Source organism: Lissotriton vulgaris, chromosome 1_1, assembly GCF_964263255.1.
Source record: "Lissotriton vulgaris chromosome 1_1, aLisVul1.2, whole genome shotgun sequence".
NCBI lineage: Eukaryota > Metazoa > Chordata > Amphibia > Caudata > Salamandridae > Lissotriton > Lissotriton vulgaris.
The window spans coordinates 1,033,276,716-1,033,293,742 of record NC_141685.1 but is presented as its reverse complement, the minus strand read 5'-3'; the positions used below and the strand labels follow the sequence as shown (position 1 = coordinate 1,033,293,742).

General features: G+C 48.5%; 1 protein-coding gene across 1 annotated transcript in view; it reads left to right on the top strand.

The window, feature by feature from the left end:
* Positions 1-2,773: 2,773 nt before the first annotated feature.
* The window catches only part of LOC147748466 (A.superbus venom factor 1-like), a 276,161-nt gene continuing 261,907 nt past the window's right edge, over positions 2,774-17,027 (top strand). Inside the window, exon 1 of the mRNA XM_086962077.1 lies at positions 2,774-3,066. Coding sequence (XP_086818203.1) covers positions 2,954-3,066 — 113 coding nt within the window. The 5' untranslated portion in view covers positions 2,774-2,953. The remainder of the gene's footprint in view (positions 3,067-17,027) is intronic.

Below are 17,027 nucleotides of genomic sequence, written 5' to 3'. Positions count from 1 at the left end.
CACCGGTGTCGGTAGGCCAAGGCTGCGGTGCGGGATGAGGGCGGTGTGTCGTGTGACTTACAAGCTTGGCCCTAGAACCATGGTGCAAGCAGGGGCATCGATTTCGGAGGCAAGAGGAGGTGTCAGGCCGGCCAGGGCGTCCTCATGAATCAGGGTGGTGCGGAGTGCGGTGCCCACAGGTCGCGTGTGAGCAGCGGCTCAGTAGCGGTGTCAACAGGCGTCCCGGATGAGACCAGGGTCATGGTGCAGCGTTGCTTCAGTGCCCTCTGCGGTGCCAAAGCTTTGGAGTGAAGCAAGGCGGTGCGGAGTGCAGTGCCCACTGGTCGCTGTGCAAGCAGCGGCTCAGTGGCGGCATCAACAGGCCTCTTTGGTGAGACCAGGGTTGCGGTGCTGCGCAGCGGCGGTGCCTTCTACTGTGTCTTCAGTACACAAAGTCAGCAGTAGCATCGTAGACGTCATCGAGTGGGTGTTATTCGGGTTGTAGCACAAAACACACATTCCCCAGTGCTGCGGGTCGAAGAACTTGAAGTGTTTGCTGTTCCTGAGACTTTGTAAACAGGGGGCAAGCTCTACCTCAAGCCCTTGGACAGACTCACAAGTTAGGTTGCAGAAAGTTCAGTCCAGGCCTTTCCCTGCCCAAGACAGAAGCAGCCACTGCAGGTCAGCCCAGCAAATAACACAGCAAAGCAGTCGTTCCTTTTCGCAGCTTCTCCGGCTTTTCTTCTTGGCAGTCTTTTTGATCCAGATGAGTTCTAAAGTTCATGGGTCTGGGACCCAGTATTTATGTTAAAAAATCCTTTGATCTTTGAGGCGGAGGGTGTCTGTGCCCGGCCAGAACCAGTTGGGACTTCTCTGGTGTGAATTCCTGGCAGGAGGTGGAGACAGCATTTGTCAGAGGCAGACCATGCCCTTTGTGGTGCGAGGAAAACTCCTTGCCCTTCCCCCATTGTAGCCCAAGTCTATTCAGCCCTTTCCTGACCTACCTAGCCTATCTGGAGCCCCTCCGGCGTCCCAGCCTTCGGTCATCCAAAACCCAGACATGCAATCCACATTCCAAAACAGGCACACCGGATGACTGAGCAAGAAAATACCCACTTTCTAAAAGTGGTATTTTCAAATGCAGAATGTAAAAATCACCTTCGCTAAAAGATGCATCTTTAGGGCATGCTAAATTTTATTTTCTTACCGAAGTCCCTGGGCCAGTTATGTTTATAAAATGTTATAAACAAACCTCCCATTCTGTCCTATGGGGAGCTGGTAGCCTTGCAATAGTGAAAAACAAAATTGGCTGTAACTCACTATTAGGACATGCCACATGTCCTACCTTTCACATACACTGCACCCTGCCCACAGGGGTACCGTGAGCCTACCTTAGCGGTGCCTGCAATGTAAGAAAAGGGAAGGTTGGTGATCGGCAAGTGGGTGCACGGGCCAAGTCGACATGGCAGTTACAAACTCCACGCAAACTCTGCAATGGCATGTCGGAGGTACCTTTGCAGGGCTACTTATTGGTGGCATAATCAGTGCTGCAGGCCCACAAGTAGCATTTGGTTCACAGGCCCTGGCACACTCACTGCACTTTACTAGGGACTAACAAGTAAACCAAATACCCAATCAGGGAAACACCAATCCATAGCACAATTTACACAGAGCACCTGCCCTTTACCTCTGATCAGCAGTGCGAAAAGTGTGCAGAAATGTTATACCAGCAGAAACAGAGTCAAAACCCGGAGGTCAGAAAGCAAAAAAGTCAGTCGGCAGTCAGAAAAGGCACTCACTCAAGCAGTGATTTCGCTCATACCAACAACTTTATTTTGCTTATCTCGTCAATAACCCAACGCGTTTCGCCTTCAGCCGAAGGCTTGATCACGGGTGTTGAGCTCTAACATGAGCCTTCTTTTATGTTTAGTGCAAAATTTGAAAAAAACAACCATAAGTGAATGCAAATGCATTCTGGGTGATATAGTTGTTCACGTCTTTCGACATTACAACTAAGCAAGGTGATGGTAAAATTGCTTTTTGCATACATAGTGCGTGGAAAGGGAATTGTTTGCAAAGTTACGGATGGTCTACACATTAATTCATGTGTTATATTTTTAAATCAATAAGTGTCTCTCTGGTGAGTTAGAGTTGCTTCACAGTTTTTTTTCATGAGAGCGGATGATCATGTTCCAATTTATCTGTTCTCTCTGATGCAGACCTTTATATATTTCTTTCTGACCAGTACAAGTGTTTTAGAGCTCTCTGGTGAGCATGATATGTCCATCTATTGGCACTCGGCACCCTGTGTGCCTTTTGAGTCTCCTGGGTGTTGATTTCTCTTTCTGGTGTATACACACACACACACATATATATATACACACACACACATATATATATATACAAACACACAGTAGATAGATAGATAGATAGATAGATAGATAGATAGATAGATAGATAGATAGATAGATAGATAGATAGATAGATAGATAGATAGATAGATAGATAGATAGATAGATAGATAGACAGATAGATAGATACTTTATTTTTTTCTACACAAGCAAAACTTAAACCTCCCAAAGATTACAAATTCTAAAGCTATAGTCATACCTTAGCTTTATAATTTACGCACCGCTTTCAAATTATTATAACTGGAGCACCTTACTGCAGTGGGGCTATCCTATTACGCCTTGCACTGACACTGCGGCCCTTTGTCTCAAATGGAAGACATTACAACAACATTATCAAACCCGCACCTGATGTGGATTTCGCAAATCATGTTGGTGATGAAAGAAGCAGTGTGTTGGGTTTAAGGCGAGGAGCCGCCTCTGCAGGTCTGGTTAATACCAGGAGGGCACACAGGATTTGGAAATTCCCGGCAGGATGGGCTCATCCAGTTACTGATTAATGGCTGTCTGTTTGCAGGCTTCGGGCTGCAGAGGTCAAGAGAAGGGGGCTGGAGATATAAAAGCCGATGGAGGGCAGGGGCCCTCCGACACTGCCTCCAGACGGCAGCATGGAGGGAAAGGCGCTTCTGCAGCTCCTGCTTCAGCTCTGCCTGGCTGCCCTGGTGCACAGTCAGTCACAGTGAGTACAGCCCTCACGGGTACCACCCAGCTAAAGTACTGTCCCTCGGGGGTGCGCAGGCTGTGCGGGGCTCCGGGACAGACTACGTCACCCATATCTGAGTACTGAGAGTAACTGCAGGGAGTCACCCATGTGTGAGTACTGATAGAGGCTGCCGGGGGATTCCCCTCGGAGTACTGGGAGTACCTGCAGGGGTATACAATCTAGCGGACTGCACTACTGCGGCACCCGTGTCAGAGTATTAAGGGCAGCTGACGTGGGACCCGCCTAAGAGTACTGAGAGAGACTGACGGGGGTCCGAGCTGAGCTAAGAGTGCTGAGAATACCTGCGTGTACTGGAAACCTAGGTATTACTAGCAAATGCACCTACTTGATCCGCGCCGGGGCGCCACCTCTTTTAGAGCACGGGGGCCACAGCGGGGGCAGCCCCGAGTGCACCTAGCCTCCGAAGGAGTCAGACTACTGGACCTCTCGCCGTTCCCCTGCCTCGGGGCCCCTCGCCAGCCTCAGGCAAAGCTTCGTCAGCAGAACATGCGTAAAGAAATATAATGCACCCCCTGCAGAATGTGAAGGAGGGCCCCTTGGTTTCCCAATCTCACAGGTATTCATGGACTGGACCACCACCCCCCATCAATAGGTGTAATAGTGGGGTCCCCTGCTCCTCGGGAGTTGCAGGTGTTTTTGTTACGCCCCCAACTTCGACCTTGTATTTCTCAAACTGCCTCCATTTCCCGCTGTTTCTGTGCCCCCCACCCCCCCCATTTTTCTGTCCGTCACTGCCCCACTTTGCCTCGTTCTCCCTCTTACTCTCTCTCCCTTACTTGTGTCCCGCAGCCTCTCTTTTGACCTTTGCACTTTCCCTCAACCTTGCTCTAAAGTTCGCTCTCTCGCCCTCTTAGTTTCTGTGACTTTTTCCCTCTCTGTCTTTCTCATGGACATATTACATCTCTCTGCCCCGTCACTCCGATGTTTACCCTTTTCCCATTTCTCTGCCTCTCATTCTCAGTGTCTGTTTCTCACCTCAGTGTCCATTTCGATGTCCACGTGTGCTGCGCTGCTCCTAGTCGGTCATTTATGGCCAGTAGTATTGTTCCGCATGTTCTATTCACTTCATTTTACTGTCTTTCTTCCTCTCTTTTAATATCTCTCTTTTGACGTTTATGTTGACCTCCCTCTCTTTTTCCCTCGCCCCCCTAGTTTTTTCTCTCAATATTTTATTCCGTTTCTCCCTCTCCACGTCACACACTCTCTCTTCCTCCATCCCTCTCTTTGCCCTAGTTAATCTGATACTGGTCTCCTCTCCCCGCTATGCAAAGGTGTGTGTGTGTATGTGATCGATGCTCGTCTGATTCTACCCTGATTGACCGCTAAGTGTCGCTATTGCAATAGTTAGCATCCTCCTAGACTTTCACTAAATACTGACTTTGACTGGTCAATGTGTGCCTGGACCCATTCGCTCTCACTGACGAGCGACACTGGGAAAGGACAATGGCGGTCACTGCCATCACTGATGTAGCAGCTCCCGCCAGGACCCGTGTCAAATACCAAACTCTGACAGGCCACTACGACCCGGATGAACAAAAAAGTCTTCAGCACAGCGCTTTGTGACAATACGCAGCGGAGCTTTGGGGGAATGTGGTAAAGTTACGCAGAGTCAGAAATATAGAGAATCCCACGCAGATGATAAATAACATCAGTGGTGGATGTTCGCGCAAAACATATTTGCTCAGCAAATGAAGTGAGAAGCCAGGCTGTGGTCCGAAGGGACAAAGAGAACGAAACCCCCCCAGGGCACAGCCTTAAATACCCACTAAGTTTCGTGTTCTTCTAGGTTTCATGTCACTGTGTAAGTTTCGTTTCTGCAAGGTTTCATTTCACCATCCAACCCCTTCCTTAGCCAGGGGCCCCAGAGGAGGCCCAGCCCCGTGGCGCAACTAAGGGCGCCCAGCCCCTAGGCGGGGAGGGGCGCCTGTTCAATCTATACAAAAGGCAGCGTGCCTCACAGAGACATATGTACCTAAACATAATAGCATGGCCTGGCTTGTGGAGAATCCTAATTCCAATCAAATCTACTCAACAATAACAAGCAAGCGAAACATCGACTGATATACCCATGTGTAAAATGTAGCTGTTATGAAATAACACATTTTCTCTGCATGCCCTCTGATAATTGTCATCGCATACTGGGGCCTGGGGGGGGGGGGGGGGGGGGGGGGCTATGGGGAGGCTTGTCCCCAGGTGAATTTGGGCGACCTGTTCAGTTGTGCTATGTTTGGTAGGAGGGTTCTGTATCGCGCGCGAAAGTCACCATTGCGCTTTTCCTGCGAGCGCGCATACGTCAGTGCTTAATTTGTCAAAAACAGAAGTGCAGGTGCTGAAAATTTTGCCAAGGAGGCCACCGCTCACGTCTTCCTCCGGTGAGCCCCACTTTCAACACTCTCACTGCCTCAGTCTCTATCTTCTAACCTATCTTCTAACCTTGATCTGTTGTCTGTTCCCTAAGTCTTTGCTCTAAGAGTCTATCCTCTCACCCCTCTAATTATTTTCTATCACCTTTGTCGCACCCAGTATTTCTGATTTGCCCTCTATTCATTTTAGCCCTGTCCTTTTTTCTCTCCACTTTTATCCATGCTCTGCTCTCTCTCCCCTCGATCTTGGCTCTACTATCAATCTCTAGCAGTGATTAGCTGTGTCTCCATTTTATCATTTGTCTGCTTTTTTTCCTCTGTCCTGTCTTCCACATTCTTCCATTCTATCTTCTCTCCTCTTAATGCTCTCTTCTTCACATCATGGCTGCTTTCTCTTTGTATCTGATTTGCTCTCCTCCTTTTCTTCTACTTTGCTCCGTTTTATCTCTCTCCTCTCTTGTTGTTTCTTCTCCTCTGTACTCTTGCTGTCTCTCATCTCTAACACTGCTGCTGTCTGTGACCCCTGTCGTGAGCCTGTACATGTCTCTGCTATTTTGAACTCTGCATTTTCCTGTTGTCATGCCTAAAGAAGCAGAAGATGACGCGTTTTACTTTCTTACCTACACCAAGTGCAAAAACAAAATGTACACCAAATGAAAATGCTTTTTTGCCTATAATCAGTGTGGTATGACTGGGTTTATTGCGGAACAGGCGGCTGCTTGAGCACAGCAGGTCATGTCACTGCTAGTGCTGCCTGTAATTAGTAGGTCCAGGGATGACGACGGCATCGGCATCCACTGCTCAGCTTGCTGTGATCTTGCCTGCTACAGCACAGGCATTGTCCCCAGCAGTAATGCTGCCAATGCCGACAAGTATGGCTGTGGTGCCTACTGGACTCACTCACGCTCAGCAATTTCCATGCTGGGGTGCATCACACAGATTCTACTGGTGACGCCATGGCGCACAAAAGTTGTGTTGGGCCACAGCTGCATCGAGCACATTGAGGATAGCAGAAATTCAGGGCTGCCGGATATGATACTTTGGCTACGCAACAAGTGGAAAGTCCACACTTACTTTAATTTATTCTTCCTCAGGAGCCCTCACTCCCAAGTTCCAAACGCGCTCATGCAGCTTCCTTGCCTCAACTCCGTCATGAGCCAGCCCCCAGCTGCAATTATCCAATGGGAGGTTTAGGCTCAGGCAGTGGCAGGGTGCAGCAGACTAGGGGAATAGAATGCAAGCCATAGTTTGTCGATGACTTCTTGGATTTGTGTTCAGCTTGATGACATCATCACTAACGTGGTGATACACAATCATGCCTGCCTGGACAGGCATATGCAGGCCTGCCTATGAACATTTACCAGCCAGTCACCATGCAATGTATGTGATTCTTTTTATTTTAAATTGAACAATTAATATTGAGACGACCACCTGCAGGTTCAGAAATTGTAGCCCTTGCCCTGTGAAAGAAGTGCAGGTGCTGAGCACCTGAAAGCACCTGCTCGAATTAAGCACTGCCGCACATGACATGACACACAGATAGTAAATCTCAGCCCAGGTCTAATATCTGCTTAAGCGTATTGTCTGCTTCCTCTTTGACTTCAGCCAATGCCCTACTTTTCCTGCAACTGGGGTTTCGATGATGCATTGGTGTCTGCTCTCACCTCAGCCAATGACTGGTCACTGTTTGTTGGGGCTGGGCAGGGCGGGATTTGCTTTTATTTCATTGGCATTTTCCCGGTGGGCCGATTTGGAAAGCGCAGGACCTGTGGTGCCTCTGTCACTTTCCTCAGTTCTCTGAGATTAATTACAGCAGAGACTGGGGGGGGGGGCTGTACTGCAGCATTTCTTTCTAGATCTGTTTCAGGCAGTGATGAAAACACTCTGGCCAGAGCTACTAAAATTTGAGGCAAAGCAGCAAGACAACTTGCTGTGCTACGTCAAATGGGGGGAGCAGAAATGCACTGGATTTACTAAGATGTGGTGCATTCCTTCCCTCCCTCTGTGCTGGCGCACTGTGTGCAGCCTAGCGCCAATGCAGGTACCCTTGCATCATGTTGCACGGGGGCTTGCGTTGTAGGGAGGATTGTGTTTTTTGCAGAACGGGACACCTTACTGCACAAAAACAACACTGAGAGGCATTTTCCTCTTTTTGCTTCTCCTCGTTATGCCTCTGTTGGGACGGCGTAGCATTAAGAGGCATTGCCAGGTTTATAAACCTCGATAACTCTTGGAATGTACCAAAAACCATATGTGGATGCACGGGAATGCTACTGATTGCAGCCAGCCACAAGCATAACATTTTAAAATTCCTGATTCGGTCTGGACTCTTTAAAGGACTGGGCTTGGCCTGGCTGATATTTGTTTGGCAGGTGTGGGGCCAGGCGGGGCCAATCCTAATGCTTGGCAATGGAAGCCAGTTGAGTTCCAGTGCACATGTGGGGTTGGACAGGGTCTTTTGGCTGTGTTTAACTCGACATGCGCACCTTGGTCTTCTCAAACCCACTCTATTTTACAGTGTCTGGGAAACACAGCACATGCCCTAAGTCTCAGTTGGAGCACTGTGTTCCTCTGCTCACACCAATCCTAACATTGCTCTCGTGTTTTTTCTACTTGAAGCTGCATGTGAACAAACTCAGGATTGTTCGTACCAATGCTGTTTAATTTGAGTTAGCATTCGAGAAATTCCAGCTTTCAGTATTCTTTCTTGCAGCTAGAGGGCGAGTTGCACACAGAGAGTCGGAGGTCGGGGATAGAGTGCAGCTCTCAGAAGTGTCCATGGCCACCCTCTGCATCCACCACCTCCTCCTGGGGCTCCAGGGCCCTGCTTCTGCCCATAACCTGCTGGGCAGGGCTCAGCCCTCGTAGGACGAAAGTCACTGCCAGGGGGGCCATTGTCCCTGATGGGGGTACGAGGGTGAAGAGCTACTAGGTCCTCCCGGGCCCATTCCTGCTGCAAAGTTGCTCTTAGCTCGTCTCCAAGGGCTTGATTTTGCGCACCCACCAGCTGAAGGTCAGTTCCGGCACATTCATGTATTTTTATACCGCACTGAAAAACAGCACCAAGTAAAAATGGTGCATCGAATCATACAGCTTAGAATACTTTTGCTTTGGTGCCCATTGTGGTATGCCTTCCGGTGGAGTTTGTGGTGCATGGGGTAATTAGTGAGACAACCCATCCCATTGCCGAATTAAAGATTTTTACAAAATAGCAGCGCACTTCCAAAATACCAATGCGTGCCCTTGTACTAAGTGCACTTAGAAGCCATACTACCATTTTTAGTGTGCAATTTCTTTTCATGCATGCAACATTTATAGGCTTATTTGTCAACTGACTTGAGTTTAAGTGTCAGATATGTTTTATGCGAGAGAAAAATAAAGAATACAGTTTCTATATTACATTTTCACCTACAAAACTGTGAATCTCTCTCCTAACTTGAACCATGTATGCAAATCCTTACCAGCACTGGTTTGTCACAAAAAAGAAACCAACTTCAGTAAAACAGTCTTTCTTAAGGCCAGAATATTGTTTGTGTAATTTCATGCCTTGTTTGCATATGTTGCCCTAAGTGGGAAGGGTATGACCAGACTTGATCCCGTGCTCACTACCCCACTGGATTCAAGCTAGCCTGGCTGATGAAGGGTGATGCCCTGAATCCGGTCCCAGGATGCTTGTTTGCGGTCCAGGGAAGGCCTGACTTGGCAGTTCGGCTGGACTCATTCCACAAGGAACAGGGTCAAGACTGATTTGCATATGACTGGGTCCAAACTGGGGTGGTGTTGTGAGCAAAAGAATGATGGATTTTGCCCAGATCTTTGTGACTGGGGTGAATGTTTGCATTGTCCAGCATTCCGTCCCTCAATTGTTTATTTTGCATATGTTGTCCTAAGTGAGAAGTGCATGCCCAAACGTTGGTCCCGTGCTCAATAAACCACTGGATTCAAGCTAACCTGGCTGATGAAGGGTAATGCCCTGAAACCGGTTCCAGGATGCTTCTCCTGTTCCAGGGAGTGCCTGGCTTGGAAGGTTGGACTGGACTGTTCCCACAAGGAACAGGGTCAAGACTGATTTGCATTTGGCTGGGTCCAAACTGGGGTGGTGAGCAAAAAAAGGTTGTATTGAACCCAGATCTTTGTGACTGGGGTGAATGTTTGCATTGTCCAGTATTCCGTTCATCAATTGTTTCTTTTGCATATTGTTTATAACTATGGCATGGCTAAGTGTCTGCACAAAGTTTTTTGTTCACACATCTTTTTGGAAAGCTCATGGTTTTCACCCTCAACCTGCTTTTGCAAAGGTTTTCCACCTTTCCTTTTCTTGTGTGCCGGTTTTTTCCCCCTGACAGTGAGATAATAGACCAGTCAAGCTAAACACGTTCCACACGTTACTGGGATATTTGCATCCTAATTCCATGCTCCAAAAATATACTGACCTTTCTGCATAGCAGCATTGCAGAGGAAAAGGACAATAAGACCCTTATTTCATGGTCACCAAAATTACATGGCTGTCTTTACATAATGACAAGGCCCACCCAAATCGGTTGCTTATTTCGCTGCTGCCTTTTCCTGTTCACGAGTCCAAACCCCATCTTTGGTCCCTCATGCTCACTTGCTTATGCCATAAAACTCATCCCCAAACTTTATGTCCCATCACTTTCAAATGTCACGAGCCGCCACTGCTTATGCCCTTGCATTACCTTGTGTCTCCTACCGTGATGCAATGGCAATGCAGGGGCCTAGTAAACGTGGTCCTCTGTTCATAACAGTTCACAAATGCTTTCCGATCCTTTGAGTTTTATGGCTCATGACATCATGTGTGCTTTTTCAATGCTCAAGTCTGTGAGTCTAGATGATGACTTTGCCACATGCTAAGCCAAACATCAGCTGAGCGAAATTCAGTCTGATCCTCTTTCTGAGTGGAAAGAAAGACCTGAAGCAAAACAAGCATTTGCAATGAAATAGTTCTCGCATTAGTGAAAGTTTGAGCTATTGGCGTTGAACATGATAATGTTTGTTGGAATTCTTTTTTTGGGTCAAAAAATATCCCAGCAGTAGCTGGTAATAAAAGAAAATGCACAAAGCAAGGAATGGGTGCAGTACCACAGGCTGTTACTAGGTGTCCCTGTGAAGTTGTAAAGGGACCTCTATCAGCCACATAAAGTACCTCACCCTAAATGCAATTAAAAAGAGAAAGGGGGCTTGAATTTAAAAGAAGAGATAAAAAGATAACGACTATTTCGGTAGCAGACCTTCACACGTATTGAGTTCATGATGCATTAATAAAATAGCCATCTTTCAATGGGTGCAAGCATAAGAGTTCAAGGTTTGACATATTAACATGACTTGCTTCCGTATTTTTTTTTAAATAAAGTGCGCAAATGATACAATCAGAACTGTTTTTTAAATCAAAATGTGGTGTACAACAGTGAAAAGGTACAGCTTTACAAGTTAAAATGTAAAAAGCATCAAAATCCGAGTAATTAAAAGACTTTGACGTTCCCAAGGCTGTTAACATAACGTGAGATGTGATTATCACACATCTTTCTGGGAGTACGGTTGATTGCGTGTCAGTTTCTCTAGTTCAAAAGTACAGTTGGAAAAAAAGTTCTGTGACTTTGACCTGTGATGTTGCCCTAACCTGGCAGCTTTCAGTCTCCACATAATCCCAAATGTCAGCAAGCACGTAGCAACGCGATTAGAGGGAGAGACTGGTGCACCAAAATGGTGCTGTTAATATGCTCAGGTGAGAGTAGTGTAGAAGAGAAAAAAGCCCAGGCATCTACTAGGAAGAGGAGCCCATATGTGAAAGAAGGAAATATCAACAAAACAGATTTGGGCACAGACAACAGTAATTTAAGAGCAGGCGCCATATCGCTGGGATTAACTTGGACCATGAGTCAAGGGCCTTCAATAGTAGGTGTATCTATCTCTCAGTATGATTAGCAAAACAAAGGTGAGTTCCAACACAAAAATTAAATCTCAAAAAAGAGATTAAAAGCAGACAGACAGTGCAAAGGCAAGCCGCATGCTGCTTTTGCACAAAAACAATGAAAAGGGCTGATTCACCCCAGAGTACTTACCTACAGAGCGCCCAAGGAGTTCCTCATCCAACACTAAGATTGAGGACACTGGCTATGGGCCCAAGTGTCTCCTAAATGTGTTTCAGAGAGCGCCAAAAGGTGCATACCCATTGTTGGAAAACGAGGCAGCATCTGTGAGGCCTGCACAAATAACATGACTACATTTGTCCTTCACTGGGAACCAAACACCCAATTGTAGCGCCTGACTCTCAGAGGATAGCGTTGCAGAGCCGTCTGAGGCTTACTCAAGGGAGATGGTGTGGGCTAGTAATCGCCATTTGCAGGTGCGCAAAAATAACACTCAATAATTGATTGTCCAGTCTGTACTTAGCTTTATAAAAGTAAGAGTACATTTATTAAACACACACACCACTCAATACTATACACCTATTTACAAATATACATAAGCTGATGGAACTACTTTGTAACATTGCATAACATCTCCACCTCTCCCGCAGGGGGGTGGGGTCTAGTACCACCACTCCCATGTATGCACATCATCTTGCCCCAATGCGGTGAATTGGTCTTAACCTGAACCTGGCACCATCCCAGTGGCGACCCCCCCATTACCTCAACAAGCATTAAGCAGGCTACACCTGCCTTGGTGACACATGACCCTGACTGAGCATCTCCTACTGACCATACAGTATGCACCTCTACATCTTAAGGGCTAATAGTCTGGAGACTTCGCCTAAGCACAGCAGCAAGAATACACGTTTACGCACACTTTAGAATGACAGTACTCATAACATTTGGATATCATTAGAATGCATTGCAATTACAACCCCTTAGGCATCACAGATAAAATCACAGGTTAAAGTACATACAGTCAGACACCCTAGCAGGAATGTCTAACCACTTAAATCCACTTTACCTCTAACATCGCCTTGCACCAGCACTTTACATTAAACAGGTGAACCTTCAGTCCCACTAAAAGAGATAATAATAGTAAACTAATTTCGGTGCAACTACCCCTCTTCACCTCCAGGGGATGCCCTTCTCATACATCCCCCACTCAAACCATCATCCCTTGGTACATTTTTCACCACATCCCTAGCTGTAGAACAAAGGTTCCAGCTCATGAGATGATTATATGTCGGCTGAGCCCTTGAGGGGGTTATTCTTTCAGGTCCTTCAGACACTGAGAGTGGGACTTTTCATCTTTGTGCTGGGGGAGACTGCGTTGCTCCTGCAGCTCCCCCGGCACCTTGGCACTCCTGTGGTGGTGACCTCGTCCTCCTGGGGCCACCACAAGCAGAGAAAAATCTGTTTTCCCCCTGCAGGCCCGCAAGGCATTATGGGGCGACTCCTCCTGAGCAGTGAATATGGTAGCAGCGGTTTCCCCGCTGCATTGGGGAGCCGAAGACGGCTGTAATGCCAGAAACCGGTCCCCGGAAGCTTGTTTCCTTCCCAGTTTAAGAATTGGCTTGGTAGTTTGGTCTGCCCTGTTCCCATGATGCACTGGGCCAGGGACAGTCTAATTTGCATGTAGCCAGGTTCTGAGCTGGGATGGTGCAGTGAGCTAAAAAACGGTGATGGATCAAGCCCTGATCTGTTGACTGGGTATGAGTGTTCTGTTTAATTCAGATACTCTGTCCATCACCACCCCTTTTCTGAATCGTTTTGTCCACCATAAGCGTGGAAGGGTATACTCAGATGTGAGTCCCTTGCTCATTGCACCATCAGGATTCAAGCAAGCCGGGCCCAAGACGGCTGTAATGCCAGAAACCGGTCCCCGGAAGCTTGTTTCCTTCCCAGTGTAAGAATTGGCTTGGTAGTTTGGTCTGCCCTGTTCCCATGATGCACTGGGCCAGGGACAGACTAATTTGCATGTAGCCAGGTTCTGAGCTGGGATGGTGCAGTGAGCTAAAAAACGGTGATGGATCAAGCCCTGATCTGTTGACTGGGTATGAGTGTTCTGTTTAATTCAGATACTCTGTCCATCACCACCCCCTTTTCTGAATCGCATTGGGGATAGGGGCGATCTCGATCTCACCGCCGTGGTTTCAATACCACCTCTCCAGGCTTCCTTGGGGGGCCCGGTCCCACCCAGACCCCCAAGGTACGCCCATCTCTGGCTCGGGGAGCCCACCCCTGGCCGCTCAGCTCAGTGATGGGGGCCCGGTCCCACCCGGGCCCCTGCCGCTCCCCTTCTTCCCGTGGGGTCCTGGTCCCACCGGCCCCCCCCCACGTCGATTGCTGAGGTGGGGGCAGCTCGGGGTGCCCATGTCAGCTCCCTCCCGGCCCGCACCCTTATGTGCGGCCGCGGGAGCTGGTGGGTGTATTTGCGTCTGCCAGGCAGGCAGACGTGGAGGCGGCTTCCTGGCTTGCGGTTCTTTGAGGGGAGTGCGACGGCACTCCTACCTCCACCTCCTCATCACTACAGGGCCCGGGGATGGGGTCGCGGGCCCCTACTCTTCACGGGGACACCACCCACCTCTTCTCTTTGTCGGGGCCCAGGGATGGGGTCCTGGGCCCCTGGGCACATGTTAGCGGGGGCGCGGCGGCGCTCCCCCGCCTTTACTTCTGCTGGGCCCTCTTCACCGGGGGAACAATGGTGCCCCCCTGCTTTACTTCTGCAGGGCCTCTTCCTCGCGGGAAGCACAACAGCACTCCCCATCTTCGGCAGGGCACTTCGGGGCCGGGGGATGGGGTCCCTGGCCCGCAGACATCTTCATGGGGGGGCCATGACGGCGCTCCCCCACCTCCATCTTCGGTGGGGTCAGCCCCCGGGATCTGACCCACCCCGGGGGCATCTCTGGGATCGGCGGCAGAGCCCCACGTGCCTCGTCGTCGGTCTTCTTAGGGGTCAAATGTCGCCTACCTTCCGGGAGCCATATCTCAGGCCCTGATAGTCCGATATGCCCCATTTTCACATCTTCTTTCTCCTGGTGGTGTCCCCCAGCCACTGGGAGCACTCTTCTTCGCCCTCCTGGTCTCCAAGAGGGTGCATTCTGCAGGGAGCGGTCCTCACTGGCTCCCTGCTTCTCTCTTCTCCCTGCGCAGAGGCTCTTCCTCTGCGCACCGGTCCTGGGCTCTCTTTCTGACGCTTTTAGGGGCCTGGGGGGCAGTTAGGGGTGTCCTCCTCCCAACTGCCCATTTCACCAGACTCCAGCACCTTTCGCCTCAGCAGACCACAACCCAGAGAGAGCTTCTCTTCCTGTGCAAGTACTTTTTAAAAGTTGAGTAGGGGGCTGGCAGGAAGTCTCTATGTGTCCTATCAAACAGCGACACATCACTTCCCTGCCCCTGCTCCCTCCTTCTTGTCCAGCCTCTGGGTTTGTTCAAAATGGCTTCGTCCAGTGTCTCCGGCCACATGGCCTCTGAAACCCAACTCCTTCCCCCTCACTGCCTTCACATGATGCAGCCTGGTGCCTGGCACCCAACGACAGCAGTTGATGGATTCGGTTGTAGCTCCACCTATCTTTTCTCCTTGGAGGGAAGATCTTCGCTCTGGGAAGAAAGGTCATTAATCAAACCTGCCAGGGCTAGACCCCAGCCAGGGCCTCAGAGAAATATGACATTTCTGGACGACCCAAAAGCAGTACAAATATGACTTTGGACTCTGCAGAATACTTATTTTCACATCCACTACACTGGACTGTAGTGCGTGTCTGGAATCTGTTGGCCTTGTGGAAGTCATTTTAGCCATGGGCCCCTCATCCCCATAGGGATATAATGAAGTGAAAACACAGTAAGAAACACTGACTTTCCCTGGCATGTTCCTTTCCAGTGTATAAAGCCAATTCCATGTCACCTCCCAATTCTGCATATGTCATGCCACACCATTCACTCTGTAGCTGCTCCTGGACTGCGCACGCTAGGAATCTCCTCTGCGCAGCGCCTACTTGTGTGCACACACATGTACACCCGTGTCTGCATGTAACCAGCACGGTGTCCCATACTCCAGCTGCTGCGCAGCGGCCTAGTCAAGACAGGGGAACACCAGTAAAATCTCCATGCAGTCTTCTTCATTATAAATTCACTGTGGGTGAGTCCCAGATTATGAGGCTCCCCCACAGTGAAAGCTCAACAATTAGGTGCTCAAAAAGCGAAAAATCCGGGCGGCCCATAGTGTCAGAACCACCTTCTAACACCCATGACACCTGGATAGGCATTATGGGAACTGTAGTACATGGCCGCCCGTCTGGAAACACTAATGTGGCATGCCAAAGGCGTTTGTGAAATGTTGCACCCTACCAATGGATGAGTCAAGAGGCGCATTGTGGGAAGTATAGTTTGCAATAGTAACTGCGTGTATAAAACAACTGTATGGCATGAAAAAGGAGTTAGCAAAACGCTACAGAGTAGCCCGACCCTGATTGTGGAGGAATAATAAAAGCTGTATCAAAAAAGAAACTTAACTGGAATCATGCCCCTGAATGATTCAAATGCTTAATAGTACCATTAACATGCAAATTATAATGCATGTTTGTTAAACTTGTTCATGGTTACTCCCAGAACTGTCTTGCATTGGAAGGAAATACATAATTAATCGAGGTAATGGCAGTTCCGACTCCACCTTAAAACATCCAGTGTTGGGAGGGTGCCATACCAAAGGCTGTCACTAGGGGATACTTGGGACCTCTTATGGGCACATATGGTACTGCACCTTGCAGCATGCATCAGCAAAAGATATGGCACAGCAGTGAGAGCTGTCAACTGGTGAGCTGGGGGTCCGTGTTCAAATCTGGTGTCTGCTCAACATCCTGTGATAGTGGGCTGATTGTTTAACTTGCCCCAGAGCCCATGATTGTGTGTTCTATATACATTAAATCATTTAATATATAATAAGGGGCAATGCACTGCAAATTATGTTTAAAGTAAACAAAAAACGAGCAAACCAGCAGTGGCCTCGGAGGAGTGGTGAGGGCCTGCCAACAGTGTTGGCGGAGGGATGAGGGGGAGGCACTGGGAGATTAAGGGATATGAAGCAACCAAAGCAGTGTTGTGGGAGGGGTGAGGGGGAGGCAGGGAGACAAAGGGATGTCAGCAAGCAAATGAATCCACCAACATTTCATTTCACAAGTAAACTGAACAGTTAATGAGCAAAGAGGCAGGCCAACTAAAAAAGAATTCTCTCTAAGGATAAATACCTTGAACAGTAAGAACACATGCAAGTGGGTCAGTCCTTATGGGAGGATACAACATTCCAAAAGGAGAGACTGCTAAGTGCATTCACCATTAAAAACCAGCATATCTAAAGGACAGCAGCAGGAACCAATGAATAAAATGGGCAATTTTCCAAGCTCATTATTCAAGATACAGCATGTGTCGAAGAGACGGCACAAGGGCTGCCTAGGTGAGACCTACAAAAGAATAGTGGTCTTTAAAGCAATTTAAGGGACTGGGCACTGTAAACTTAATACTAGCTGCGTTAAGGTAAATATATTTTCTGGGTCCTTGACTTCAAAGCAAAATATCTGGCAGCAAAGTCTGTGTTCCATGTCTGCCTGCAGAGTCCTCCTGTGAC